The sequence below is a fragment of the Peromyscus californicus genome, unplaced genomic scaffold (assembly GCF_007827085.1).
Source record: "Peromyscus californicus insignis strain IS unplaced genomic scaffold, ASM782708v3 Scaffold_16__1_contigs__length_79575227, whole genome shotgun sequence".
Classification (NCBI taxonomy): Eukaryota; Metazoa; Chordata; class Mammalia; order Rodentia; family Cricetidae; genus Peromyscus; species Peromyscus californicus.
In genome coordinates, this window is record NW_026294458.1 from 73726210 (window position 1) to 73753843 (window position 27634).

The window sequence follows — 27634 nt, forward strand, 5'->3', positions numbered from 1 at the left end:
GGAATAGATCATGTTGGTGACCCGGGAGGCACATTCAGTGCAATTCCCTGTGGGCACAATGACAGTCCTAAGAGCACACACTGCTAAGTGCCCAAGCTTTATGTGGCACCCTTTGCTAAAGGGGGATCCCTATTAAGACACCTGCCCCGGAAGCTGCTTTGGTCACTGAATTAATATTTTCTGGAAGAGGTACAGATTCTCCTTGGTTTACACTCTATTGATGCCAGGTCCCCAAGCAGACCTCAGTGACATGCACAGCCAATTGTTGGCACATGTGGCAGTGGGCAGCATCTGTGCATTGGGAACTGCCTGGGAAGCAGGTGGGTAACTCACTAAACCTACTTAAAGGAAGACTGACTCCCTCCAGTCAAAACGGCAAAGACAGCTGAAAAGCCAAGAAAACCATGCCTAGTCACACCCGCATTGATAAGCTCTCCTTATCAAAGATACAGGAATCACAATACAATGAGGCTCAAATACTATCACCATTCTCAGAAGCAGACATTGGGTGTCCGTGGAGCCCAATATCTGGATTCCTCAGCTTCTATTCTGGTTGGCTCGATGGGTGACTTTGGATCCATTTCTTAATTAGCTTTTGCTTCAACTGCCTTGCCTGTTTCTTCTAAGAGTTTATAAATGAATATGCCTGCAGCACTTTGAATGGTATTGGGCAAATGATGATTATTGCACAATGTTGGTCATCACAGTTACTGGATCTTATTACAAAGAGAAAAGAATGTTTTGAAAAAGATCTACACTGTTTTGAATCATAAGAAAAAGCCATTAAACACTCATATGACACTGTTCTAACAATCTTGATTTTAAGTCCATTATAACCATAAGTTTACAGATGTCCTTCATACATTTTGTTTTTTCACTTGAAAATACTGGTCGAATATCAAGAGTCTACTTAACCTATATGTACGCATACATATGCATGTTAAATATTTTTGTTATTTCCCTTCAAAATCAAAGAAGAAATTCATATTCATGAGGTTGGGAATACAGTTCAGCTAGTAAGGTGTTTGTTGCCCAAGTATCAGGAACTGAATTTGGATCCCAGCGTCGATGTATAACAGCTAGCCTTGGCAGTGCAAGCCTGCAACCCCAGCCTGGTGAGTAGAGACAGAAGAACTGGACAGACTCCCTAGCAGCCAGTATAGCCAGAATTTTAAATTTGGTAAACTCGGTAGGCTCCGGGTTTAATGAGAGACCCTGACTCAAACAAAAGGGTGGATGGAGAGCGGTGGAGGAAGACACATGACATTGACCTCTGGCCTCCATGTGGGAGCACACGTGGGTACATGTACACAAACATGCATATTCCACATCACACGCACACACACACACACACACACACACACACAGAAGCATGCACACACACACAAGCATGCATACACACACACACACAAGCATGCATACACACACACACACACATACACAAGCATGCACACACACTTATAGCCACAGGACGACATCAACAAAGTTCTCTAAAAAGCAGCTGGTTGACAAAGAGGCCCTTCAGTTGACCCACTCTCAGGGTGATCTCATCTAGAAGAGATCAGTCGGGGAGACCTGATGACTTCAGGGATGGCTCCACCTTGCCCTCATCACTGAGTCTCAGAGCTCCAACAGCGACTGCTAAGGGCAGCCCTACAGCTGGACAGAAGCTGCCCCAGACACAGCGTTTGTTTCTCGACCTTTTTGAATTGTAATGGAGTCTTATTCCACGTATCACAGGGACCTGGCCCAATAACAAAGACTGCTCCAGCCTCATCTCCAGGATGGACCCAGTACATCAGACTCTCCTAACTACCTCAGCAAAATGTCTCCTGTCACACCAAACCAAGACATGCATTTAAATCACAGCGTGGACTATGTATGTAGAGAACGTATCTTGAAACACACATTCTCATATCTCAGCGTTCCCGTAGTTTCCTGAATTATAGACACAGGGGTCAGTTGAAAGCTAGAGTTTTCCATTAAGTCCCTAGAAATATTGAAGCTACAGAAAACAACTCTTAAAACTCCTTTTGTGAAAAATTCTTTTATGGGGCAGGGAGAGCTGGGGAGTGCTCAGTCAGTAAAGCGCACGCCACTCCAACGTGGAGACCACGTTCCCATCCATCCTGCCCATGTAAATAGCCGGGTGAGGCATGCAGATCCCCGAAGCTTACAGACCAGCTAACATAGCTGAGCAGATGAGCTACAGGCTCAAGGAGAGCCCCTGTCTCAAACAGCAAGGCAGAGAGCAGAAGAGGATGGTGGCTGATGTTGACCTCTGACCTCTACACACACATACCACTACCATCATCCTTTTAGCCTATCTTCTCTTCTTAAACTATCTTTCAGCATGTTAACAAGCCATTAAATGCTCGACTTACTCACTGAAAACAAACACCTGCTGGCACTCTTGCTCCCCGGGGAATTCAATTCCACTACTCTCACTAATGTCTGTATGGGCTGGAGATGCAGACGCATCCCATGGAATGTGTGAAGAGCAAGTTTTGACTTACTCAGGTTACTGGAAAATGACCACCTGAACTACAAAAAGGCTGGGGATTCTCTCTCTGGGGACACAGTCTACTAAAGTTTTAGTCCGACCATGTCAGCACTGAGGTTAGTTACCATATGCACTTGCTTTACAGAGCTGGGTCCCACGGGAGAAATCATAAATGCCAGCCCCACGTTTCCCATACAGAATTCTGAAGGGAGGAAAGAGGGTTCCTAGGACATGAAGTGCAGACAGCATGGCGTGGATGGAACTGACGGACTAATGGACGGACAAACGGACAGATGTGTGGGAGGATAACAATCCAAGATCCGACAACAGTGAGAAATCTTCCTTCTCCCTAGGGCTTCATCCTATTTAAACCTGGACAGGTTGCTTCCTGTCTCTGGGGCTGATTTTTCTTTTCTCAGAAGGACCAGAAGGTTCTTTCTCTCTGAGTCTTTAATTTCCTGAAGTGAGAGAACTTTGCAACATCGCTCAGCTTGGCCCATGCCAGGTTTCTTGGGCTAGACTCATCTAGAGTTCATGGCCCATCATTAATGAGGGGTTGGACAGAACTTCTTAATCTAGAGTGTCTGCATCAGTCAGGGTCCTCACTTCCCATTGCACTAAAAAGTGATGGTGAGCAGAACACCACCAGAAATAATCAAGATGCTAAGAAGACAGAGTATGAGATGTGATGGCACAAGCCTTTTAACCCCAACACTCAAGGGGACAGTCAGGAGTTTAAAGCCAGCCTGGTTTATGTAGCAAGTTCTAGGCTGACCAGGACTACACACAAGAGCCTGTCTCAACTCAAAAGACTAAATAAACAAATAGGAAGAGAATAGTAAAATTAGCCACTAATGGCCCACCCTTGCTTTTGGAGTTGGCCTGCATTTGGCTTTTGTTCTAGAAGCTTCTTGCGAAATGGAAGACTATCTACCTGGGGCTACAACAGCTCTTTATGACACACTTATCCTACTCCTCCCTTTCACTCTTCCCTTGACATCAAATCCCACCTGAGAAGAAAGGCTGGGTACAGAGGGGGGCTCTAGGGCCCTTCTCCCAGTGACTATTCTCATAACTTATAAAACAGCAGGGATGGCGAACACTTTATCTGAACACTTGATCCTCAGGGCGGGCAGCTGTACCCATATGAGGGCCATTTCTGTTCTCCCTGCCATGTGTTTTTCAGGTTCTGAATGCACTCATTTTCTACAATTGCAGGAAAGGATACCATAGCCACAGTGACTGCTGGAGAGCCATAGAGAGTCATATGCCCAAGGGATACTACCTCAGAGCCCAGAAGATCTGCCGCTTTAACAAGGTTGCCTGTTGAGGATCACACCCCAGGGGCCTACCTCAGATGCCCAATGGAACCACCATATTGGAAAGGTCACCTGGAGCGGACAAGGCAAGGAAGCACCACTGGGGATCCCCGACATTCCCTAAGCTCATGCCCTGTGCCAGGCACATGGCGTCATCTAGTGAAGTCTTGTGAAGATGCCGTCATTGTTACATACATTGTATGTATGAAGATGAAACTGGAGTTCCAGGAGGTTCTGAAACTTCCTGCAGGCTGAAGAATTCTAGGGGTCACGTTCTTAAGGGTTCCATTCTTAGCACCTAACCTCTTTCACCATAGCTCCTGGGAGCAGGACGGACCCCACTTTTCAACACCCCAAACTCTGAGGGTATCATTTTCCAGGGACACTTGGCATGGTTTGAAGATAAGCCAGTGTCCATCCAGGGCTCATCTGCCTACAGTCTTGGAACTCTAGTCCAACCTCAGCTCCTGGGCCAGGGTGTGGTCCTGGAAGACTGTCACTTCTGTGTTTACTCAAGGGTAGTCATTAAGTCACTGTGAAGACATCTTTCCTTCAGACTAAACAACCCTACTTCCTTTTTAAACACTCTGCTCACAGGAGCTCTCCTCCGAGACCGTCTTTCTATATATACTGGTTCCTCCAGCACTCTTCTCCCAGCCCAGTCTCTGTTTTGAACAATTCTAGAATAAGACCTGCACTGGGGAAGAAGAGAGGAATGTTTTCACAGTTTTCATCTCTGGCCTTAACAAATTAACACTAGCATGGATGGTCAGCCGCCTCTTCCAGTCCACTCTGACCGCCAGGTCTGTTGTAGCATCCTGTGTGTGGCCAGTCTTCTCTTCACTGTTCATTTCTCATCACACTGAACTTTGCTGTATACTTGAGGGCCTATTCCTTGGCCCCCCCAAAGCCTCAAGCTGTTCTGAACTCATTTGAATTGGCCTAATTTCCCTTTGAGGTCCAAGACAAAGCTTTAGAAAACCCAGGACACAGAAACAACCTTTGAGAAGTGAGGGGTTGACAAGGACACCCCTCCTGTCTGCAGGGGCCTGGCATCCCTTTGGGAGAGACACTGAAGCCGCAGATAGGTTCGTAAGACCCAGCGGGTCTTTGAGTACACCAGCCCAGAGAGTTACCAGCCCCAAGGGGGCCCACTTACTTCGGGGTTCTCGCGGGCCGTCCACTGTGATTTTGATGGCTCTGTGGTAGGTGGCGACTTGTGGGGGGTTGGTAAAGACGGTGATGGTCAGAGTGAAGCTCTTGCCTGGAAAGACACAGAACAGAACAGGACAGAGTGAGGGCTGGTCTGAGCATCCACCCATTGCGTTAATCTAGGCTCTCCAGCCCCCAAAGCGGGAGGTGACAGAGCTGAGGCAGGAGGATTTATTCTCCTGGTAGTCTTATCGGTCTGGCTTTGTCTCCAATCTGGAATGGACACAGTGGGTTCACTAGGTGTGACACATTGCATAGTTATGTGGCTTTAATTCGATCACTAATTAGCAACAGGATCAGGAGAGATCAGAATTTACGCCCACATCAGGACTCTGGGAATCGCCAGCTGGGATTCATAGCCGTCCACTTCCACCCTTTGTCCTCCCATCCCCACTGCCTTCTCTGGATAGTTATAAAATCCAGGCCAAGGAGGAGGAGGAGGAGGAGGAGGAGGAGGAGCAGCAGCAGTAGCCCCCATATCCCCCTTCTATCTCTGCACTTCTGAGGATTAGCAAAGACTGACTTTCTAGGGCTAGGCTGAGGGTAGCTCAGAGGGTACAGTGGTCGTCTAGCAAGCATGAAGCCCTGGGTTCTATGCCAGCATTGCATAAACTGGGCACGATGCTGCACATCTGTAATCCCAGCACTCAGGTAACAGAGGCAGGAGGATTAGAAGTTCACAGTCTCCCTCGGCGACACAGTAAGTTTAAAGTTAGCTTGGGCTACGTGAGACCCTGTCTCAAAACAAATGAACAAACAAACAAATCAACCAAGATTGAATTCCTAAGTGTGAAAACATGCTAAATTAGAAAATATTCTCTGTACTATTAGAAGTTGATGGTTGACATTAAACACTATTCATAAATACCAGATGACGAGATGTTACACAAACACTAATTGGGTAGGGCAGAGCAAAGGTATGCAGCCAGCAAACTGAGGTTCAAATGCATTGTTCATACAAAAGTGTGCCTGGCTGCTGGGCCGGTGGTGGCGCACGCCTTTAATCCCAGCACTCGGGAGGCAGAGGCAGGTGGATCTCTGTGAGTTCGAGGCCAGCCTGGTCTACAGAACGAGATCCAGGACAGGCGCAAAGCTACACAGAGAAACCCTGTCTCAAAACAAACAAATAAACAAGCAAACAAACAAACAAAACCCAAAAAAATAGAAAAAATACAAAAGTGTGCCTGCCTCTCTCTGTAATACTTTAATACTGTAATAATGTCTCTGTGAAAGGTCAGCTCAGAGTTCAATCAAATATATTACTTCTTGGTCTCATGGCTTCAGGGAATGGATTCTGGGTTTGAATTCTCACTGCTTTACCCTGATAAGCCACAATATCTAGACTTCTCTGTTGCTCAGTGTTCTTGCCTGAAAAAAATGGGTACAGGCAATTTTCCAAATGTATACAGTTTGGGACTGAGGGAAGAATAAGTGAGGTGAAGCATTACAACAGTGTCTGTCCCTAGTGTCCAAAGGCTCTATGTCCATGTGTCCCCTGTACTTCTCAGAGCCCTGTATGGAATCCTGGTATTTGACTGAGAGCAATATTAAGTCTTCTACCTACATATTAGTTCTTCAGTTAATACAGTTTCTCCTCTTACTCACACAGTATCAATGAAATGCAAACAGAAGGGAGACCAACCATGCCCATTGGCTCCGAAAGGCATTGGCTACTTTAAAACCCAGCTGACCTGCCTACCCTCCTTTAGAAGGAACATACAGTTTCCAGCTGACATGCGTGTTAACGTGGGTGAAGGCCACTGAGAAATTCCCCAGGATACGACCTAAGGCCATCGAGAATTGAATGTTCCCGAGAATACAATCCATGACCACAGTAAGCTGCACTCCTAATCCTAAAACGTGTTCCCTGATCATCCTGGAGTGTCCGTCTGTAATCTGTCTGCTGAAGTCTGTGTCAAAAAGAGCAACAGCACAAGGAAGGCTAGCCATGGAGTCCATTTTGCACCATGAGTGGCCCAAGGGAGCAGACCAGAGCGGTTTTTAGGAACTGGGGTTCTACGGCACATGAGGCTTTGTGCCTAAATTCCTCCTACCTCCTCAGCCAGCCTCCTCCCCACAGAGAATGCTGCCAGGCTCTGGGGATTTGTCATCATGAGACAGCTGCAGATATCAGGGGATGTTACAAGGGGTTCTCTGCTTTAGCATCTAGCTGACTTGGAGGGACAGTCAACGGAAGCCCAGGGTGGACATGCTGAGAATGATGTGCTGATGTGGAGGCCTGAGGGAGCTGCCCATCATTCTCCATCATCTTCAACTGTATCAACAGTCACATGGCCTGCTGCTGTAAGGCAGGCATCCGGCAAAGCTCACAGTGGGCCATCCTTTCTCAGTAAGAACCCACTATGGGCTACCCCTCGTATCATCAACATGGAATCCTAGAGTCGGCTTCCAGAATCTTCTCCCTAGAATCTTGAGGCCCATGAGCTCAGCTCTTGATAGGGCCTTGGGTCTCTGGGCTTTCTGTACCAACTACTACTTCGCCAGCCCCTCAGATTCACTTGCTTAGGTCTTCCCATCTTCAAAGCCCAGCCAGTTCCTGCTGATCTGCTTCTCAGATGACCTTCCTTGAGGATGAGTGTGCTTGCGACCATTTCAGAGAGGCCTCACACATCACTCTTCCCCTTGATTAACTGAGATGTTTGCTTTGACAGCATTTGTGACTGTCCAAACTTAAACTGCCTGAGGGCAGGGACCACTTCCCCAAAGCCTGTTAATATCTATCCTTCAGAAGTGTGAAAGGAGGAGAGCAGCTGGACGCTTAGGGGCAGCAGAAGACAGTGGAGTGAGAGGGGTAAAAGGGAAAAGTAGCTTGAAGACACCTGCCATGGTGACACAGCTTAGTTCTGAGCTGGCCGTGTGCGTGTGCGTGTGCGTGTCTGTGTGTGTGTGTGTTGTGGGGAGTGACCGGACAATGAGACCTGGTGCCTCTGGCTAGAGAGATAGAAGATTTGGATTCTCCCACGTTTTTGCCTCCCTTGGTCCCAGTTCAAGAGATATTTGTGGTATGACTCATAGCTCTCTGACACTGCCTTCTGCGCCTGAGGCAGTAGGATGCCTGCATTGGAGCTTGTCGCTCCACGACCGCTTTCTTCTCAGTTCGAGGCTGTGGGATGCCTGTAGCATCTAAAGTTCTCTGATAGTGGCTTCTGAGCCACGGGTTCAGCCACGGTTGCCTGAAGTGTGTATTGCGGCTCCCGGATGAGGTCATCTGAGCCTGTGACTATCCAGCATGGTGTCCCATGAACAGACCCACACGGCCCGTATCCTCGGTTGCTTACAGCTTCCGAGCTGCAAAGACCTCAAGGAGTCTGGAGTTCAAGCAACCTCGGGGCTGATACAATACAGTCCCACGGCTTAATACCCTCAGATCCCATCTCTCGTTGTTCTGGAGCCACAAGGCCAAGATGGAGGAGTCTGTGGGACTGCTCCCTGCATTGGGGGTGGCCGGCTCCTTCCTTCTCCTCCTGACTTCCTTAGACTGCCAACAGCATCGGCCTGTAGGAATGGGTACTCTCAGCACTCCATTCTCCGACTCCATCTCTGAATGGTACCTTCCTGTATATAGTATAGCCCTTGATTCTCCCCCATCCTTAGAAAGCCATCAGGCTAAGACTTAGAAAGGTGAAGTTATGGTCTCAAAATCACTCCATCTAGGTTGACAAGATGGCCCAGTGGGTATTTGCTGCCAAGCTGGACAACCTGAGTTTCATTCTTGGGATCCACACAATTGAAGGAGAGAACTGACTCTCCCAAGTTATCCTCTCACCTCCATAGATATGCTACAACACACACACACACACATACACGCACACGCACACGCACACGCACACGCACACGCACGCACACACACGAATAAACATAACCCAAAAAAATAAATCAACTAACTTAAACACAGAGAAACGAATCCTAAGCCTTACAGTCAACACCCTCTGTGTTTCTGTCACTGGTGTCAAAAGCGTCCACCTGTGCCAAATCCAAACTCACTAGCCTTCATTCACCCCCTCCCACCATCCCCCAAAGTGAAAATTGCCCCTGTGATTCTAATGTGCAAACTGTTTTAGGCAGCTGCCTATGAACCTGGGTCGGGGCTCAGTGGCGGTCTCCTGGAGGGGACTGGGGCTTTTTGAAGGTGAAAGCTTGTGAGAAATCCCAGTTAACCAGAGTAGTTGACTTAAGAGAGGAATTTAGCTGCAGTGGAGGCTGGCAAGGTCACTGCTCATCTCCGTGATTCTTACTACTTTATGCTCATCATTTTATGTGCAGACACAAGGAGTTTCCACTTAGTGATGGCTCCCAGGTAGGGCGATTTCACATCAGTAATGGGATTCACCTGGGAGGAGATAAACTTGTGTTTGTCCTCACAACGGGCTCTGGTTACAGTCGATGTGTGTGGTCACAGGTCAATTGTGGGTGTCCCTTCTCAAATACTGCCCATCTTGTTATTTAGACAGGGTTTCTCACTGACCTGGAACTTGTGGCTTCACCTAGGCCAGCTGACCAGTGAGCCCTAGGGATGTGCCTGTCTCCACATCCTCCCCGGGATGGAACTCAGGGCCTCATGCTTGTGAAGCAGACATTTCGCCCCCTGAGCCATCTCCCCAGTCCTGGTGAGAGCTTTGAGTACAACAAGGACATCTGCTGATTATCTGTAGATGGTGGTGACTTTTTTCTCACCGGTGAGTGTGACATTTTTCCCCTGGGTGAAAACCTGAGCCCCATTCCTTTGGATTTCTTCCAGCTGGGCTTGGCACGTCATTGACAACGGCCCCCGGGTAGCCAGAGGCACAGCTGAGGGTGCTCTGAATTGCAGGAACCATGTGCTCGGCTCTCCACCCACCCAGGCCCATGGCTGCTCAGACAAGGCCCTGCTTGGCCAGCACCTGTAGACGTGGGAGCTGCAGCCTCGAGCACACATGCGTTATTAGCCAAATTCCCTTATTAAAATGACCTATGGGCTAGGTATTTTAAGTGTGTGGGCGTCGAGAGTAAAAGACTTTCAAGTGTTTTTCTCGCAAGCTGCAGCCAGAAGAGGAAGGACTTAGAGAGGACCAGAGCAGCACCATAACCCTAGCCTTCCTGGGCTCTTCAGGACCAAGGGGAGGCAAGGGGAAGGGAGGGCCTTAGCTCATGCTCCAGTGTGCTGCCTTCCCAGAAGCCCTCACGGGCCAGGACACAGATAACCCGGGGCTGATCTCAGACACTGCTTGGAGGCAGAGGCTTTTGGCACTAGAGGGACAAGCTGTAAGTCACAGATGCCCTGAATGTGAGTCACATGGCCAGTGGGAGGTGCTAGGGAGAGAGGGAAGCATTAAAATCTTCACTCTGCTCCTGGTACTGGATGCAACAGGGGGCATCAGCTCCAGTGTATGGTTACAACTAGGGAGGGCAGCTGTGTGATAAAGAGTGGTAAAGAGTGACAGGAGGGTTGAGTGAGGGAGAGGAAGGACCAAGAAAGAAAAGCCGAGCGAGAGAAGAAGGGGCCGCAGTCTGGACTCGCACTCCAAGCATCGAGAGACAAAGCTCGCTCATAAGGCTCCAGGAAATACCCAGGGAGAGTCCCAAATGTGGCCGCTCTGCCAGTCAGTGGACCTGTGTTCGAATCACACTTGCTGCCTGTGTGATTGTGGGCGAGTTTCTTAATCTCTCAGGGCCCCAGTTTTTCTCTTCTGCAAAACAGAAGGTAGTAACAGCCCTTCTGTCTCAGAGTCTTCTCATGTAGGCTAAAGGAAATAAGGAACACGTGGGCCGGGCACCCAGCAAAGTCTTGGTAAAAATGTCAAAGACGTGAGACAACCTTCCACAAAGACATCAGGGCCCCAGAGATCCTGTGAGGAGGGGTTAGGGTGAGACAGTCACAGACACCTGATTGCGGGTAGGACTTGTGGAAACGAAGGAATGTTCAACAGGTGACAGAGTTGGTACTCGGACTGACTTCAAGTTCACGGCTGCGTCACCAGCTGGCAACCTTTCGTAAGGCACGACTCTGAGTGGCTGATCCGCTACATAAACAAGCCAAGACAGCACCATGTGGCGTCTCCCTCGACGCCAGTCTGTCCATCCACGGGGCAGAACAAAATACGAATGGCTTTATTTAGTCAGAAAGGTCACGGGGTGAGCCTTCCTGGACACTCACTGCTGTGATGTGGCATGCTTTCCAGGGCCAGGAAGTTCCAGGGCCTCAGGGAAGGGTTCTCTGGTGAACAGGGACAGTTCTGAGGTCTAAGAAAGCCTTGGCTAGACGCTGTCTCTCTGTCCAGCCTGAGACACACTGCGCTTCTCCTCACATCTAGCGAATGACTAGACCACAGGGTCAAGACACTATCAAGTTGTGTTCCGCCTTCCTCAGGAGGGCTGAGGCCGGAAGTGGAGAGTAAGCAAGACTGTCGATGGCTAGGGAGCACGTCCTGCCAGGTCCTAAACACCATACATTCCAGCCAGACCCTCTCCCCACCCCCAAGCCAGCTGGAGTCAGGGGTGGCCCTCTGTCTCTTGCTGGGAGCACGCCGCCCTTTCTTGGTCTGTGGGCGACTGTCCTACTCCACCGTTCCTCAGTGGCTCTGTAACTCATTCTCCTTGGTGTAGGTTGGGACGCATGAGTCATCTTCTCCTTTGGGGGACTGTTTCTGGGGATGTGAAACTTGCCCTTTGTCACGAAAAGGAAGATCACACATGCAAAGGATCTTCTGCCCGGGGATGCGGGGTGGCCATTTTCCTCAAGCAGTAGCCATATCACCCCATCCACATGTGTAAGGGGGCTGGCTTTCTCTACTTAGAGCACCCAAGAACATGTGAAAGGAAACATTTTTTTTTTCTAAACTTTGCATTTGAAGAATCAAGGCAGGCAGGGAGGTCCTCATAAATTCAGGAAATCCCCGAAGATTCTCAAAGGTTGCAGGGAGAGTTCCCCTTGGACGACAGATTATGCCGTATCTAATTCTGGCCACAAATAACTGAGCATTGAAATGGATACACCCAGGCCAGCGAGACGGCTCAGGGAGTGAAGGCCTGCTGCCAAGCCCAGCCACCTGAGTTCAATCCCTGGAACCCACAAGTTGTCCTCTAACCTCCATAAATATGTACGTGAACACACACACACACACACACACACACACACACACACACACACACACACGACATTTTTTAAAGGAAACAAATGCTCCCTTAGATTCCGGGGAAGACTCCCATGTTAGCAATGTCATTCCCTGTGTGCCCGAAGCATTTTACCTCTGACTTTCCCACCGAGGCTCCTAACAACCAACACTCAGGCCTGTCTCCCTTCCTCTTTCTTTTTCCACTGTGGTGTGTCGACAACAGAGCTGCACAATTAATTTATTTAGGGACTTGTGAGCAGGGCACAAATCGTGAGACTTGTGTGGAGTCCCCTGGCTCCTCCAAGCTGAACTGGAAGATGTCTGTGTGTATATCTTATCTTGTGCAAAGAGCCCCTGTGTCCAGCTGGCCGGATCCAGCTCCATCTGTGTCCATGCAGGCAGAATGCAGGACAGAGCTCCCTACTCTTGGCACAAGTTCAAGCCTCCAGAGCCTAACTGAAAACGTGAAATACAGAACTCAGTTTTCCATAGAAATAACCTTTGCCTGGTTACATGGAGTGACCAGATACTTGAGAAAGGGCTATCTACTCGGAGAATAGGAACGCCACATGTTACTCTGAAGTTCTCTGGAAGTGAGTCAGTAGAGTTCAGGGGCTTGAATCATATCTGTGTTTTCCGTTCCAGTGTTATTTAACAAAAGGGGAGGCTAATGGGATGGGGAGACGGCTCAGAAGGTGAGCTGCCATGCGGCACCAGCATGAAGACCTGAGTTCGGATCTCCAGCACTCACACAAAAAGCCAGTGGGCAACGGGCACCTATAACCTATTCCTGGGGGTTGATACAAGTGGATTTTAGGACCTTGCCAGGTGAAACAGTGCTCTGGGTTCAGGGAGAGACCTTGGCTCAAAAACGTAAGTGGAAGAGAAATTTGGATACCAGTTTCTGGCTTCCCCACACACCTGCACATACATGTACACACACACACACACGTACACACACACACACACACACACACACGATAAAGAGAATCAATGAGTTCTGCTGACTCCTGGCGTGGCAGCTGCATCCGCTTGGAAAGCCTGGCTGTACTTTGGGTGCTGGGTTAAGTACAGCCATAGGAAAGAAATGGACGAGTAAAGCTTTCCTTCGCTGGGCACGCAGTGAGTCCTGCCTCTCTGTCTCTGAGGGTTCAGCCTGCCACAGTTTAAACCTACCGGGCAAAGATAAATCTTGTAAAAGAAACAAGGAGCACAAGCGGCCTGTGCAAGTAAGTTCGAGAACAGCTATAGATTTTGGCTATCTTCCGGGAGAGGTCCTAGAACTGGATTTAACACTTTATGTCACTTGACACCCCCAACCTCAAGGCATCAAGATAGTCCCTGGGGGTTCTGTTTTCTTTCCCCAAGTTACATGTTTCCTTCGGTCTTATTTATTCATTTGGAATCCGAGCCCCACATGCTCTCAGATGGTGAGCCTGTTTTTAGCCCAGACAGGGACGAGATTCTCTTTAGGCTAAGGCCACATGCTGTTCTGTCCTTCCATCCAGAGAGACAAACCCAGCTTCCCCAGGCTCTGCTGGTCTATGTGGCTTGTGTAGTCCAGCCAGGGGCCACACAGGGGAAAAGCCCAAAGTGGCTTCCCAGGGCTGCCTGACTCATTGCCCTGCGTGTACCTGTGGCCTAGAGCCTCACACAGACCTCCTGCACCACATGTGGGAGCGGCAGGGAGGCTGGGGTCCTGGTGTGGACATTCAGAAGGGAAGGTGGCGGTGGCACTGGGGTCCCCAGTCTCGGCTCACCGGCTTCTGGAGCCTCTGCTGTGATGAAAGGAGGAAGGGCAGGTGGGCTGGATGCTGGAGGCCAGCCTGAGGTGGAAGCTAACACCCCCTAGCAGTGACAGGTACTAAACAGAGGTGTTTGCAAGCTCTCCATGCACAGATCTGAGGGTGCCTGGGAGGCGAAACGTGCCAGGTTGGTCTCTCAGTACCCCAGTGCCCTCCAAACGCCTCCCCTACTCCTCACACTAAGTTTGTCGATCATGCGTGTCTGGGGATGCAGTTCTCTGCTGAGAACCTGTTGGCATCAGATCCAGTGCCCAGGGTGGATGTCAAGGCCCTTACAACATCCTCACCCAACCCTACATAAGGTCCTCCAGAGCAGACCACCCTCGTGTCTCTTGGTTCTTCAACAGGCAAGGTGCCCCCCTCACCCCCAACACACGCACGCTCTGTTGCCTCCCACAGGTACCAACAGAGATGACAAGCCTCTGCCCTTCACTAGGTTGCACACATTTGCTCCTGCTGTTCCTGTCCTTTGACACAGCGACGTCCACTCAGAACACTGAGGGCATGCTTCACTGTCACCCCTCATGAACCCCTGACCTTGATAACTAACTGCTCTTCAGCTGACTCATGACTCTCCAGTGCTAGCCTAACAGCTGACACGATACACAATACATATGTAATGAATCAATGAATAAAGGCTGAGACAGGAGGATCACTGTGAATTCCAGGCCAGCCTGGGCTAACAGTGCTGCTTTGTGCCCCCCCCAAAAAAAAGAATGAATGAATGAATTAATGCTCTCTGTAAATGACTTCATGGGACAAGATAAGCAAACAGATGTAACAAAGAGAAATGGACAGGATGTGTCTAACACACAGTACTCCCAAAAATGATTATTTTATGACTGTCATGCATGCATTTATTGGTGAATATTTATGAAGATCTATTATGTCCCAGACACCTTCATTTTACCAAGTCCTTAGCAGAACAAAGGGATAAAAGTTCCTTGTCACAGAGGAGGGGGCAGTAAGCGAGGGTCCCACCCTTCCTAACTTCCTGATTCAACAGGCTGCTCCTGCCATCTTCTCCTTCCTTCCCACAATTCCCACTCCAGGAGGAAGAGCCACCATACCTGGTCTTTTGAGTCTCCTCATCAGGGGACCGTCTCATTTTTATCATCTTAACGCTGTGAGGAGGCCCAGACGAAGGGCACTGCCATGTCTATTACCCAGGAGGAAAAACCAAGGCCTGTACATCTCAGGGAGTCCTGACCACTCCTCAGACATCCTCACACTGTCCTCCGAAGACCCACAGAATCATTCTGAATAGATACATGTTTCTGTGTAAGTGTGAGGAATCAGAGGAACCCTAAGTGAGGCTCAGTGGCTTTAGTGTAACCCAGAGCCCAGGAATTTGGCCAGAATGCGAGACAACAGTGTAGTCGGAGGCTGCTGCAAGCAACAGATTAAATCAACTCTCTGGGTTCCCTGTGGCCACCAGAGAAAGCCCACGTGCGACTATTCACTTGCAGTTTATTAAAATGGTGAGATAAGGACAGCTTCCGGGGAACAGCAGGATGGCCTGGAGCACCGTCCAACCAAAGCAAGCATGGGTCACACAGACATAAAACTCCCCTAAGCTTGGGTGGAGACAGCAGTTACCACTCAGGAAGAATGCGATGGTGCTGGGTGCCAGCATGCACAGCTCTGCTACGGACAAAGGGATTATTCTGCCTCATTGTCAAAACGCAGTGTTTATTGTTAAAATACACTCGGGAATTAAAAGGGGCATGTATGAATCATAAATATTTGCATGCTATTAATGTTTGGACAAAAGAGTTGGACAGGCTAAGTTGGGAGAACTCCTTTTCCCATGAAAAACAGTGCTTCGAATTACAGTCCATATTTAATTTCATCTCTTCCATTGCTAATCTGAAATCCCAGTGCCTGCTGGGCATAACCCTTTCAGGCCCTCAGAGCTCCAGGAGGCTGGGGAGGAAGGGGAGGCCAGGAAGCTTGCCCAGAAATCTACCAGGAGCAACAAGAGATGGGCCTCTCACTGACCGACTGATGGCAGCTGCTACCCTCGGCTTGCGATTGCCACTGTCTCTTGCAGGGACACTGTCCCTGAAGAGACCTGACCCAGGTTTGAGGCTTCACCCAGGTCTTTCTCATCCAGGGAAAGCAGAACCTGCCTTTTATCTCAAGTAATCAATCCTCACGGCACCTCCTCCTCTCTGCGGACAAAAGGGGAATGGAACTCAGATAGATACATACCTTTAAGTTGTTTTCAACTTCCCCACCCTCAGGGGAAGGCTTGACAATGTCTGCAGATATTTCAGATTGTCACTTCTAAGAAGGTGGGGGAGGGCGTCATTGGTATGCCGTCAAACATTCAACAGTGCGTATCACAGTATTTTCCCCTGATCACCCCAAAAAGGGAATGAATGGGTGGCTCTAAGTGTCAATGGGGATCCACGATCTGCTCTCAGATAAGAAGCTGGTAAAAACCCACTGCTTAGAGTGAAAACAGTCCTGGAAGAGGCATTCACTCGCGTGGGGGTTTAAGGAGTGGGTGAGTACACGTCACGCAGGGATCGGGACGATGTCAATGGGCAAAGCTGGATTTTTGGTTTTGGGGACACTCCTCAGGGCTTCTGGATACATTCTTATTTATTTATTCCCCCACTCCCACCCCAAGGCATGGTCTCTTTAGACCAGGCTGGTCTGGAACTCAACATCTGACCAAGGATGACCTTGAACTTCTGATCCTCCTGCCTCCACTGTTTTTCTTCATTGTGAATATCACAAATTTAAAGTTTCACACATTTTCAGGGAAGGTAAAGATCATGAGGGAGGAGGGGCAAGAGAGATACTTAACTTTTGGGAGTGGTGGGTCTCCAGGTCAGGGTTTCCCCCATGTTGGTATAATTTAAGTTTTATAATTGGTCTTTTCTGAGGGGGTGGGCAGTCTGCACATAGTAGGGTGTTTAGCAGATCTCTGGCCTCAACCCCTGGGTGCTATGGACCACTCCCCCAGCCCAGTATGTGACAGTCAAAAGTATCTGCAGACCTCAGCAAATGTCCCCCAGGGGTCCAAACACATCCCAGCTGTGAACCACCAAGCAAGAGGCTCATCCAAACTGATCACATACACAGGCCATAGAGTGAAGGGGACCTGCCCCCTGGGTAGCAGTTCGAAGGACGAAAGTGGGGACCTTTATTGTAGGTTCTTGAGATGTCATTTAAAAAGACAAACAGCTTTCTCAATGATCCTGGTTCAGATAGCTCCTGGATAGAAAAATGAGAGATGCCGAACACAGTCCACACAATGCCAAACACAGTTCATACGATGCCAAACTACTCCATACAATGCTGAACACACCCTATACGATGTCAAGCACAGTCCATACAATGACAAACACACTCCATACAACGCTGAACAACTCCAAGCAATGTTGAACACACTCCATACAATGCCGAACACACTCCATACAATGCCGAACACACCCCATACAATGCCAAACACACTCAATGCAATGTTGAACATTCTCAATACAAAGATTTCAAATAGAAATACAGAAGAATGTCTGTGAAGATCCACAACCAATACTATGAGCAAATCCTATGAGCTGAATCCTATGTTCTCCATCCACCATCCAAGGGCCCCTCCCTACATGCCTTGCCCATGAAGATCTGATAAGGATGCAGAGGAACACTACACAGCTCCTTCCTTTGCATAAGGTGACTTGATTAGAGACATACACCTCCCTAGAGGGCCCTGGCCAGCCCTCCTATTCACTGGACCTGGGCCTCCTGGGGTCAGGTGTTGGGGAGGGAGTATGGTTAGGCCCATGTGTTCATTAGGAAGGTCTTAAGTCTCTAAAAGCAGGGAGTACTCCAAGTAAAAAAATAAGCTTCAAATTCACTTACATCTTCTATGAGCAAAGCAGAGTTTAAGTGGCTCCTGAGTGACTATTTCCTCCTGTGCTGAGGAAGCTGAAGGAAACGCACTGGGACTCTGGAGTTAGAGCATAAAGCCTCTCACAGGCGGCTGCTGGGATTTCTTTACACTCTATGGACCATGCAGCCTGGCATCCTGGCTGGAGGAAGTTCGGGCACAGCAAATGGAGTTCCTAAATGGGATAGGCTGCCCGATATAGGCTAACAGAGGCTGGGCAGTGAGCTGGGGTCCCAAAGCAGTGCAGTGCAAAACTGAATGTTAACTCCATTCTCCACACAGCCCCCAAATGCGAGATTCACAGTGGAACCAGCCATGGAGGACAGGCATTGCCTGAAACTCACTAATGGGTGTTTATAAATACAGGCAGAATGTGAGCAGCGTACAGACAGCTGGCACACGGGGACATTTTCACAGACAGACAGCTCATTAATTTTAGTTAATTGCTTGACTGGGGCCTCACGTGAGGAGATGTTATCAGCATGGATGGACTCAATCTTCAAGAACATTTTGGTCCAAGAAGTCTCTCAATGGAAGTATAGACACATGACTGTACACCCCTGGAAAAGGGCCCCCAACAAGGCCTGCAAACTGCATACCACTCCACATTTACAGTAGAGTAAGCCCCACGTCCATGGGTCCCACATTCGTGGATTGAAGGAATCACAGATGACAAACACTTGGAGGAAGACCCATTTGTTCTGAGCTTGTGGGCTTTTTTTTTTCATTATTATTTCCTAAACAATAGCACAGCAACTACTTATGTGTAAGTGATATTCTATTAGCTATCGTAAGTAATCTAGACACGATGTGAGTTATATTATAGGGTGTGTGGGGTTCTTTACAAAGGTTTCCCCATTCTGTACAAACGGCTGGAGCAACCGCAGATGTCTGGATGGGAGGGAGGGGGTTCTGGACCAACCTTCCATAGACACCAAGGAGTGACTACACACAGTCATTCTTAAATATCCCTCACTGCTCTCAGCTCATTTTTATAGTCATCAGCAGGGAGGGAGGACTCCACAGACATTACACCATCTCTCTGCTTCAACAAGTAAGTTTCCTTAAAAAAAAAAAAATCCTGAAAGACAAAATATATTCTTCCATAACTAGCCTCCTCCACCCTCCCTTGTACCTCACCAACCAGCACACACACTCACACACACACACACACACACACACACACACACACACACACACACACACACACACACACAGCTGATTTATTAGAACCAGTGCAGCATTGCTGAGTGGCTAGCTGGATCACTGTTTAGGTCTATGACGCGGTCCTAACAGGAAGCTCTAAAAGTCACTCAACCATTATCTCTCTCCAAGGCACTTTCTGATTGATGGTCTTTATTTAGTCCTGACCAAAAGGAGCTGGCTCACCAAAGGACAGCCCTGCTGCCGAGGAAGGGTGGAGGGCGGTTCCCTACAAGGGCAGCTTCTGCCACACAGCTGAAAAATCCTATTCATGCAAGTAACCTCGACCAAGAAAAGCCCTGTGACACCATCCTTGATGCTTGGCACTTTGTAAAACCCACCCGCAAGGAAAGTCTGATGGAGTGGAGCATGACACCATTGTTTTCCAACAGGGACAGCGTGCGGTGAGCTGCTCCTGGCTCTTACTAAGGCTCTGGCCACGCCAGGCTTTAAGCCGGACAGGGAGAAGCTTGCTTGAGGAAAGTGTCGCTAACTCTTTTCTTGTCAAATATAAAAGAGGAGGGAAGCCTGGTCCTGGTTCGACAGGCCACATTCTGCATCAGTTCTGGGTGAAGCTCGTGACCTGCCAGGAAAGGGAAGTATTCGCTGGGACCGGCTGAGGCTTGTTTTCTAAGAGGCCTTGGTTTTGTTTAGTTTTGTTGGATTTTATTTGTTTTTTATTTTTGTTTTGCTCTGTTTATCCCTATTTGTTCACGGCTAAATCTGAAGAAAACAGATTTTACTAGATGTGCTGTTATAAACAGTAGACGCAAAACCAGAAAGAAAAGGAAAAAAAAAATGGACATTTGATTTGAATACAACTCACATAGTTTCTTTCTATTTATTCTCTCTAGGAGACCCAACTGCCATTTCTATTGCTTACCTAGAATGCTCTCCACAGAACATCTCTGGGGCTGGCAGTTGGATTTTTCCTTCTTCTAGTAAATGAATTTGCCATCAAATAAAGAATGATGTGGCTTCTGTAACCTTGTGAGTCACTAAGACCAACTCTCCGGTAAAAGCCACCACAGAAAGACACCCCTCCCTGTTTGCCGTCTAAGTACAGCTTTTCTTTCCCAACTGTGTCTCCACCAGAGGCTTCTGCCGAGCCGAGAGACAACCTCCCCATCCGTGCCGTACCCTGAATCATGCAGAAGGCGATGAAACTGCCACAAGGAACCGACATCACACAAATGTGAAAGAGCCCAGCTTGTGACAGCATAAATATTATGTCTGGGAAGACGTCCACAGCAAGGGTCTAGGAAGGAATTTCACTTCGGAAAAGCACTATTTTCAAAGTGGGCAAGTTCCGAGCTGCCAGGAGGCCAACGTAAACAGCAGATTCCACTGAGAAGCGAAACGCTTTCCCGACAGGCCACAGGACACCTGGCTCCATGGGTCCTGAGTGTCACTGAGCCAGGGCGGATGACACTCCTGAAGAGACCTTACTGTCAATGACAGAATGGTCTCCAATCCTGCATGAGTGATGACATCCACTCATATACCTAGTGGCTTACCAAAGGCCTGGATTGGCATTTTAAATTGATCTGCGTCCCTAACCCCTACCAATTAGGCCCCAAGTCTACGGATGTCACTGTCACCAAAACAACAGAAGGGCGCCAGAAAATGTCCACCTTGTGGTTCCCTTGGATATTTATTTTCTGGGTATTTGGTACTAATCTGGCGCTCCACAGTCAAAGCCATATTCCAAATTTGCACATTTTGGCATCCACACATCCCAGAAGATCTACGAGCCAACTCCAGAAACTTTACGCTGCACACAGAAATCTTTCGCCCGTCTTCCGTTCTTGGGGAAAGTCTTTTAGAGGATTTTCAGAACTGTCTATGACATCTCCCAAAGATTAAAATTCACATTCTTAGAACAAATGGAAACTGGCCATTGTTTCCCTCCTTACAACACAGCTATTGGTACCTTTGGGAGCCGTGCGTGCGTTTTGGTTCTCTGTGAAATCATTGGTGCTATACTCTCTGAGGGGCCAGTTCATTGGTAGCCAATGGAATACTCTAGTAGGGAAGAGGCATTTGCAGACATGTCTGTCACCTCTCGCTGTGGGGAGCTTTCTTGTCATCGGAATGTACAGATTGCAGTTATAGACAGAAAACAAAACAAAACAAAACAAAACAAAAAAACGCTCAGTTAATTAACCTTATGAAAGAGTTCTTGTTGACCCTGAACTTGGAGGTGACTGATAGTCTCAGGCCCTGCGATTAAAACCACTGTTCTGAACAACCACTTGTGTGCCTTCCTAATCTCTGGACTTCAGTGAGTCTCCCAGGATCCCCTCTTCTCTTCCCCACCCCCACCCCCACCCGAGAGCTGCTCTCTCTTCTCTTGTGAAGTCACTGCCAATCAACACGCAGATCAGGAATCAAAGGGAGACACATTCCCGGGTGAGATACTTGGAGGAGATCTGAACTACCCAGAGAGCAGGGGGAAGCCAGGGGCAGGGGAGGAAGCCTGAGCTGCCAGTGTTCACAGGGGCCTGCAGTCAGCCAGGCCTTAGAAGCAGGACAGGCAGGTTCTCCCAGTCACAGGCTGAACCTGAGGTTAGGAGCTGTGGCCCTGGCCATCAGCCAGCACCAGACAGATCCACTTCTTGGAAGAGAGAAAACTCCTTCCTTGGGTGGCTCGGGCAGTCTCTGGGAGGGTCACAATCCCCAGGGTCGGGCATCTGGCACAAGAAAGGGAGCACCCTTACATGTCCTCTCTACCTTCCTTCCACACTGAGCACCCAGGCCCCGTGAAGAATCCACCACTGACTGGACTCAACACTGACCTTAAGATGTGTGCACGGATGAAAAGCCAAAACCTTCTGGGTTAGTCTGTGAATGTCAAGGGCATATTTTTAGGCACATTTAAAAAAAAAAAAAACACAGAAAATGAAATAGTTGAGTCTTAAGATCGCTTAATAAAACATAATGAAACTTTTAAAGGATAAAGCTCAGCCAGGGAGATTAGGACTAATTGTTAGAATTAGTGAGAGCATCTATTCCCTTTCTAATGGGAAGCAAACTGTGAGAGGGAGGAGAGAGGAGGGAGAGAGGAGCGGGGGAGAGGGAGAAAGAGAGGGGGAGAGAGGGTGGATTGTCTAGCAGGCTTTGATGACCACAAAAAAGCAAAATAAAATTATATTTTGTGACTACAACGTGAAATTATGAGATAAAACCATGTTCAGTCTTCTGACAGCTTACTTGTCTTATATTATTGACATAAAAATTTTAAACCAAGCCGGGCAGTGGTGGCGCACGCCTTTAATCCCAGCACTCGGGAGGCAGAGGCAGGCGGATCTCTGTGAGTTCGAGGCCAGCCTGGGCTACAGAGTGAGTTCCAGGAAAGGCGCAAAGCTACACAGAGAAACCCTGTCTCGAAAAACCAAAAAAGAAAAAAAAAAAGAAAAGAAAAAAATTTAAACCATAAAAACTCAAGACCAACGTTATATATGGTAGCCGTAACTGGGTCAAGTGGTCAATTAATGCTCCTGAGTTTTAATTACTTTCTATCAGGCATGGAGAGGGGAGCCTGTTCAAATCAATTATAATCCTTTTTTTGCATCTGATTAATTTTTCCATTCCAGGGTCTGAGAAGCCAGCCTGGCCTTGGGTGCTGCTGTTTCCCTTTGGGGGGTTTATGCAAACTCAAGGGCACACTGGCAAGACTCAGGTAGCAGAATGCAAACAGTCCACACCTTGGGGAAACAGTCGCCCGCCCGCCGTTCCTCAGGTAAACACCAGCACCTATTAGTCACCCACTCAGAACAGAGACGGCCAGAGAGCGATGGGGGACCAGCCCTCGGCAGCACAAAAGTAAGCATGCTGCTCTCAAAACCCCATTCCTCATCGTCCTCATCAACTTCCGGTGACGACTGTCAGAAAGCCACCATGCCACCCTCATGGAAAATGTCACCAGAATGGGCCTTTAAATAGTCTTCAAAACTCCCATAGCCAAACAGGACAAAAAGACCCACCTAGACGCCTAGGAGCATGATCCCACTTTCTCTGGCAACCAAGTGATACTCAGCTAGCCATTCCTAAAAGTGGCAATTCCTAAGAACTGATGGAGTTCATTGCTAGGCAGGTGGGGGGCCTGGCTGTGGGGCTGTTATTTCTTTTCGGCTTCCCACCCACTCTGCCAGCAGCTCATCTGAACTCTTCACGGTGTTTTCTGGACACACGCCTCTGAACCATAATGCGAATTCCATTTGCAGAAAGGCAGACTTTCAATATAACAAGTGAGCCCACTTAAGGACACAGGCTCTCCCGGCGGCATCCCTCAGGCTCTCAATAAGTGGAGAGACTTGTCTTTGGATCCCCTATTATTAGCATAGTAGTGTGAACATACAGTTTCAATCACATCACACTTTTTTTGTTTTTCTCTAGGTGTGATTTCATTATGAAAACACCCTGGACATCTAGGCTAGCCAGCACAACAGCCCAGATGCACGGACACTTACCCTCTCCCCTCTTCCACTGAGAACAGATTTTCTAGGGTTTCTGAACGCCTTCGTTCACAGGGGTGATGACCCCTCTGCCTGGCCTTTTCTAGACTTGCCAGTCTGCTGGTTTTGTTTCGTTTGCTTGGCTCTGGGGACCAAGCGGAGGGCCTTGCATGTGCTAGGCTAGTGTTCCAGCACTGGGCTACAGACTCCACTAGCCCCTTCCTGTTTCTTTTCCAGTACAAGAACTGTCACTGTTACTTACACACGGATCCTGTCTTTTTGATTAAGCTAGAAACAGCTTTGACGGCCAAGCTTATTCAGTTCTACAATACAGAAGTGAAACTTTAAACCAAGTCCCCTTGCTGTTAAATCTTCACTACTCGTGGATGTCTGTAAAATACGATTTCCGCCGGGCGGTGGTGGCGCACGCCTTTAATCCCAGCACTCGGGAGGCAGAGCCAGGCGGATCTCTGTGAGTTCGAGGCCAGTCTGGGCTACCAAGTGAGTTCCAGGAGAGGCGCAAAGCTACACAGAGAAACCCTGTCTCGAAAAACCAAAAAAAAAAAAAAAAAAAAAAATACGATTTCCGTCCCAGAAACAAAGAGAAACTACAATAACTGGAAAGTGGGGACGTCCACAGCGAACCAAGGTTTCCCTTGCTACTCCAACACTTTGAAAGTTGGCTAAGGGTGAGGGACAGTCAAACTGCATGTCCACCTGAGCTAAGGGAACAGTTTCTTCAAATAATCTGGTCTCTAACATGATTAACATCTAAATGTTAAGTGAGCCCCATTTCTCTCACCAAGTAATAATAACTACATCATGAAGGTCACGTTGTTCTCGATTGTACTAATATGATCCCATTTTTATCCTAGAAATGTAAGCTTGCTTAAAACCATATCACAGACTATAAGGATTTCTCCCAAATTATTGATGTGAGCAGTTGAAACCCCGTCGCTTGTAGAAAGCACAGGTACCATCTGCTCAAGGCTATCAATGTTCAGATTGCCCAATAGTGAATTCTCATTACATAATCTCAGTTCTCATTGTGGTGAGGTTCACTTTTCTCGTTTCAGAAAAATGGTGAAGTATTTTATGGAAATTTACAATTCATGCCCAGCAGAGGTGGCACACGCCTTTAATCCCAGCACTTGGGAGGCAGAGGCAGGTGGATCTCTGTGAGTTCCATTCCAGCCTAGTCGTCTATAGAGCTAGTTTCGGGTCAGCCAGAGTTACACAGAGAAATCTTGAAAAATCAAAAAAAAGGAATTCATTCATGTATTATGTGTTCCGAGTCAGTCTTAAGCCAATTTAGTCATCAAACATGGTAATAGAAAACGAGACTCTTGCAGAAGTATTAAATTTCAAATAATCATTATATTAAAGTTTGATGCGGCATCAACAATAAGAAACTGCTACCGGCTGGAAACCCTGGGTTTGTTCCCAGGTAGATACTTTGCATTTCAAGTTCATTTGTGACAGATACGCACCTCTACCGCTCCGACCGACAAACCTGAGGTCATTGAATCTTGCGACTTGGTTCTTCATGGCCGCTGTCGCGTTTCTCAGCTCTGCTGAGTAGTTTTCATCGTTGCCTGCCATGACGGTGACCAGAGTGCCATCCGGAACGTCCCCTAGAGCCACCACCTAGACATCAGCCAAGGGACAAAGGCAGACATCAGAGCTGTCGTAGGGACACTTCTACGTCATCTGCGCGGCAATCATTCTAAAATTAAACATATGCTTAACAACACTTTTTGGCTTTTAGAAGAATCATCGTAACTTGAGCATCATAACCGAAAGGCTTGCTGTTAATTCCACAGTGCGTAGATGGATGTAGATTTTCACATGAGGAAGGCATTGATGAAATTGAATGAATAAGGCCACACAACACAGTAGGAACAAGATAAAAGGGAACAGGGACTCTGAAAAGCTACTGATTCTCATCAATGTAGTCATCTCTTAAGACATGTTTGAAAGACAGAAAGTCTTACATGGTAGGTTTATAATCTAATCCACCTTCAAAAAAAAGGTGGATTCATTTTATTATTTTGAATTATGTGGATGTGGGTGCATGTGTGCACATGAGTGTAAGTGCCACTGAGGCCAGAGACATCGCAACACCCTGGAACTGGAATCGTAGGCAGATGTGAGCCACCTGACAGGTGCTGGAACCAGAAGCCGTCCCCTGCAACAGTGTGGTGTGTCCTTAACTACTGAGCCATCTCTCCAACCCCATCTTTACTCGCTTGGACCTCCGTTGGTGCCCCTAGCAGGACCTGGACTTAGGAACTTCAACTTAGTTCTGCTAAACTTAAATTTGACTTTTGCTACTGATCTTTTTTTTTTTTTTTCTTTCCGAGACAGGGTCTCCCATAGCCCAGGGTGGCCTCAAGCTTGTTGTCTGACAGATGGCCTTGACCCCCTGATCTTCCTGTGCCCGCCCTGCAAGATACAGGTATGTGTGCCATCATGTACGCAGCTTCCAATGGCCTGGAAGGGATTTAAATTGCCCATTGCAGCTCATCTCTGGCATCTCTTTTGCCTCTGTTGGAGCCTCATTAGCAGTGAACTCTGGCACTCAAGGAGAAAAACCAGAAATGTGCCATTTATTTATCATTAATTCCAAAAGAGATGACCTCAGAACAAAGGGAGTCCCAATAATCATTCTCAAATCAAAGGTGAAACCAGGCTGCATTTTCACATCTGTGAACCCCAAACATATATTAACTGTGTTCTGAGGTGTTCCTTTACTGCCATTGAGAAGGTAACGGCTTATTATATTTTGAAGACAACTGGTAGATAAACATATTTCACATCCAGAAAACAAACAAACAAACAAAAAAGCAGCAATTTTAAATTAAAATACTCTGAAGTACATGCCTTGAAAATGCTCCACCAAGTATCACCCATCACTTGGCTGCTGTTTGATTGATTCTTTTCATTTTATTTTAGAGCTAGGGTCTCACTAGGTAGCCTAGGATGGCCTTGAACTCACATCCTCCTGTCTTCACTGTGAGGCCAGGGCTTACAGGCATGCACCACCAAGCCGGCGTCTGACTGCAGCAGCGATTTCTGAGTTCTGACTTGATTACAGCTTACATCTGCTTTGTTCCAGTTTCAAAGTGGTCATGGAATTCAAACCAAAATGCCTCAAGTTCAGTTTTTTTTTTTTTCTCAATCGTTTCTGACATACATTGTCAGTCTGTGGTGGAATTGTTATTTATCCTGACAACGTGGTCATTGTTAGGTGGATGTTCTCAAGTTGGGAGCGGCAAAAGCCCTTCTCAATATACTGTTACTTGGTTTTTCGTTTTCTTTGCATACTAGTTGCTGCATAGTTTATTGCAGGAAAATTTCTCTGTCTGCATGTATGTAAATAAGGATGCCACAGATTCGCTAATCGGGTACCAATATCCAATCCCTCTGCTCGCCATCCTCACTGAGCTTAGTCATGTCCCCTTCCGCTCTCCGTTGTCCTGCTGATGACTATCTGGGTGATTTTTATTCTTTGTGGCCGCACCATCTCCTGGGTTCTAAAGAACACGCCAGGAAATGACTCCAGCTGCCCGGAGAAGTGGACAGTCGGGACCCCAGGACATCACCAGGACACTCTGCTCTGGGTACTGGGTAAGTATCTTGTCAGCTCTTTAATTTTATCTGTTTTTACCAACTTGCTTTGTGAGACAAGGACAGAGCCTCTTGCCTCTTTTTAACCCTTTCATTCCAATTGTTGGACATGTTTTCTACAAAGGAGATTTAAAAACATTTATTCTCTGAGCAGTCTGTAATTAGATGTTTATATCCCACCACAAGTGTTTGATGGCCTTTAATTAAGATTAGTAATATGACAACTCTTTTGTTTCAAAGAACATCATTGCAATAAATCTCCCTGATCAGTTAGTTGATCATTATTTACCTTTCTTTCTACTCCTATAAATTCTGCTGTTTTTAGTCTCTATTTTTTCCTCCATTTCTTTCCTCACTATTTTCACTTCCCCTGCACAATCAGCTCACAGTGTTGAAATGTCGTCCACGAAGACGCTTCACTTCCTCACCCTCCTCTCACTGTGGGGGAACTAGGCTTTTCTAGTTCAACTCAACACCCACGGGTACCCAGGATAC

The 27634-nt window shown here is 47.7% G+C and overlaps 1 protein-coding gene across 1 annotated transcript in view; it reads right to left on the minus strand.

The window, feature by feature from the left end:
* The window catches only part of Runx1 (RUNX family transcription factor 1), a 90198-nt gene that overhangs the window by 55884 nt on the left and 6680 nt on the right, over window positions 1-27634 (minus strand). The window contains exons 2-3 of the mRNA XM_052741221.1: window positions 25000-25156; window positions 4982-5086 (exon numbers count right to left, since the gene is read on the minus strand). Coding sequence (XP_052597181.1) covers window positions 4982-5086; window positions 25000-25156 — 262 coding nt within the window. The remainder of the gene's footprint in view (window positions 1-4981; window positions 5087-24999; window positions 25157-27634) is intronic.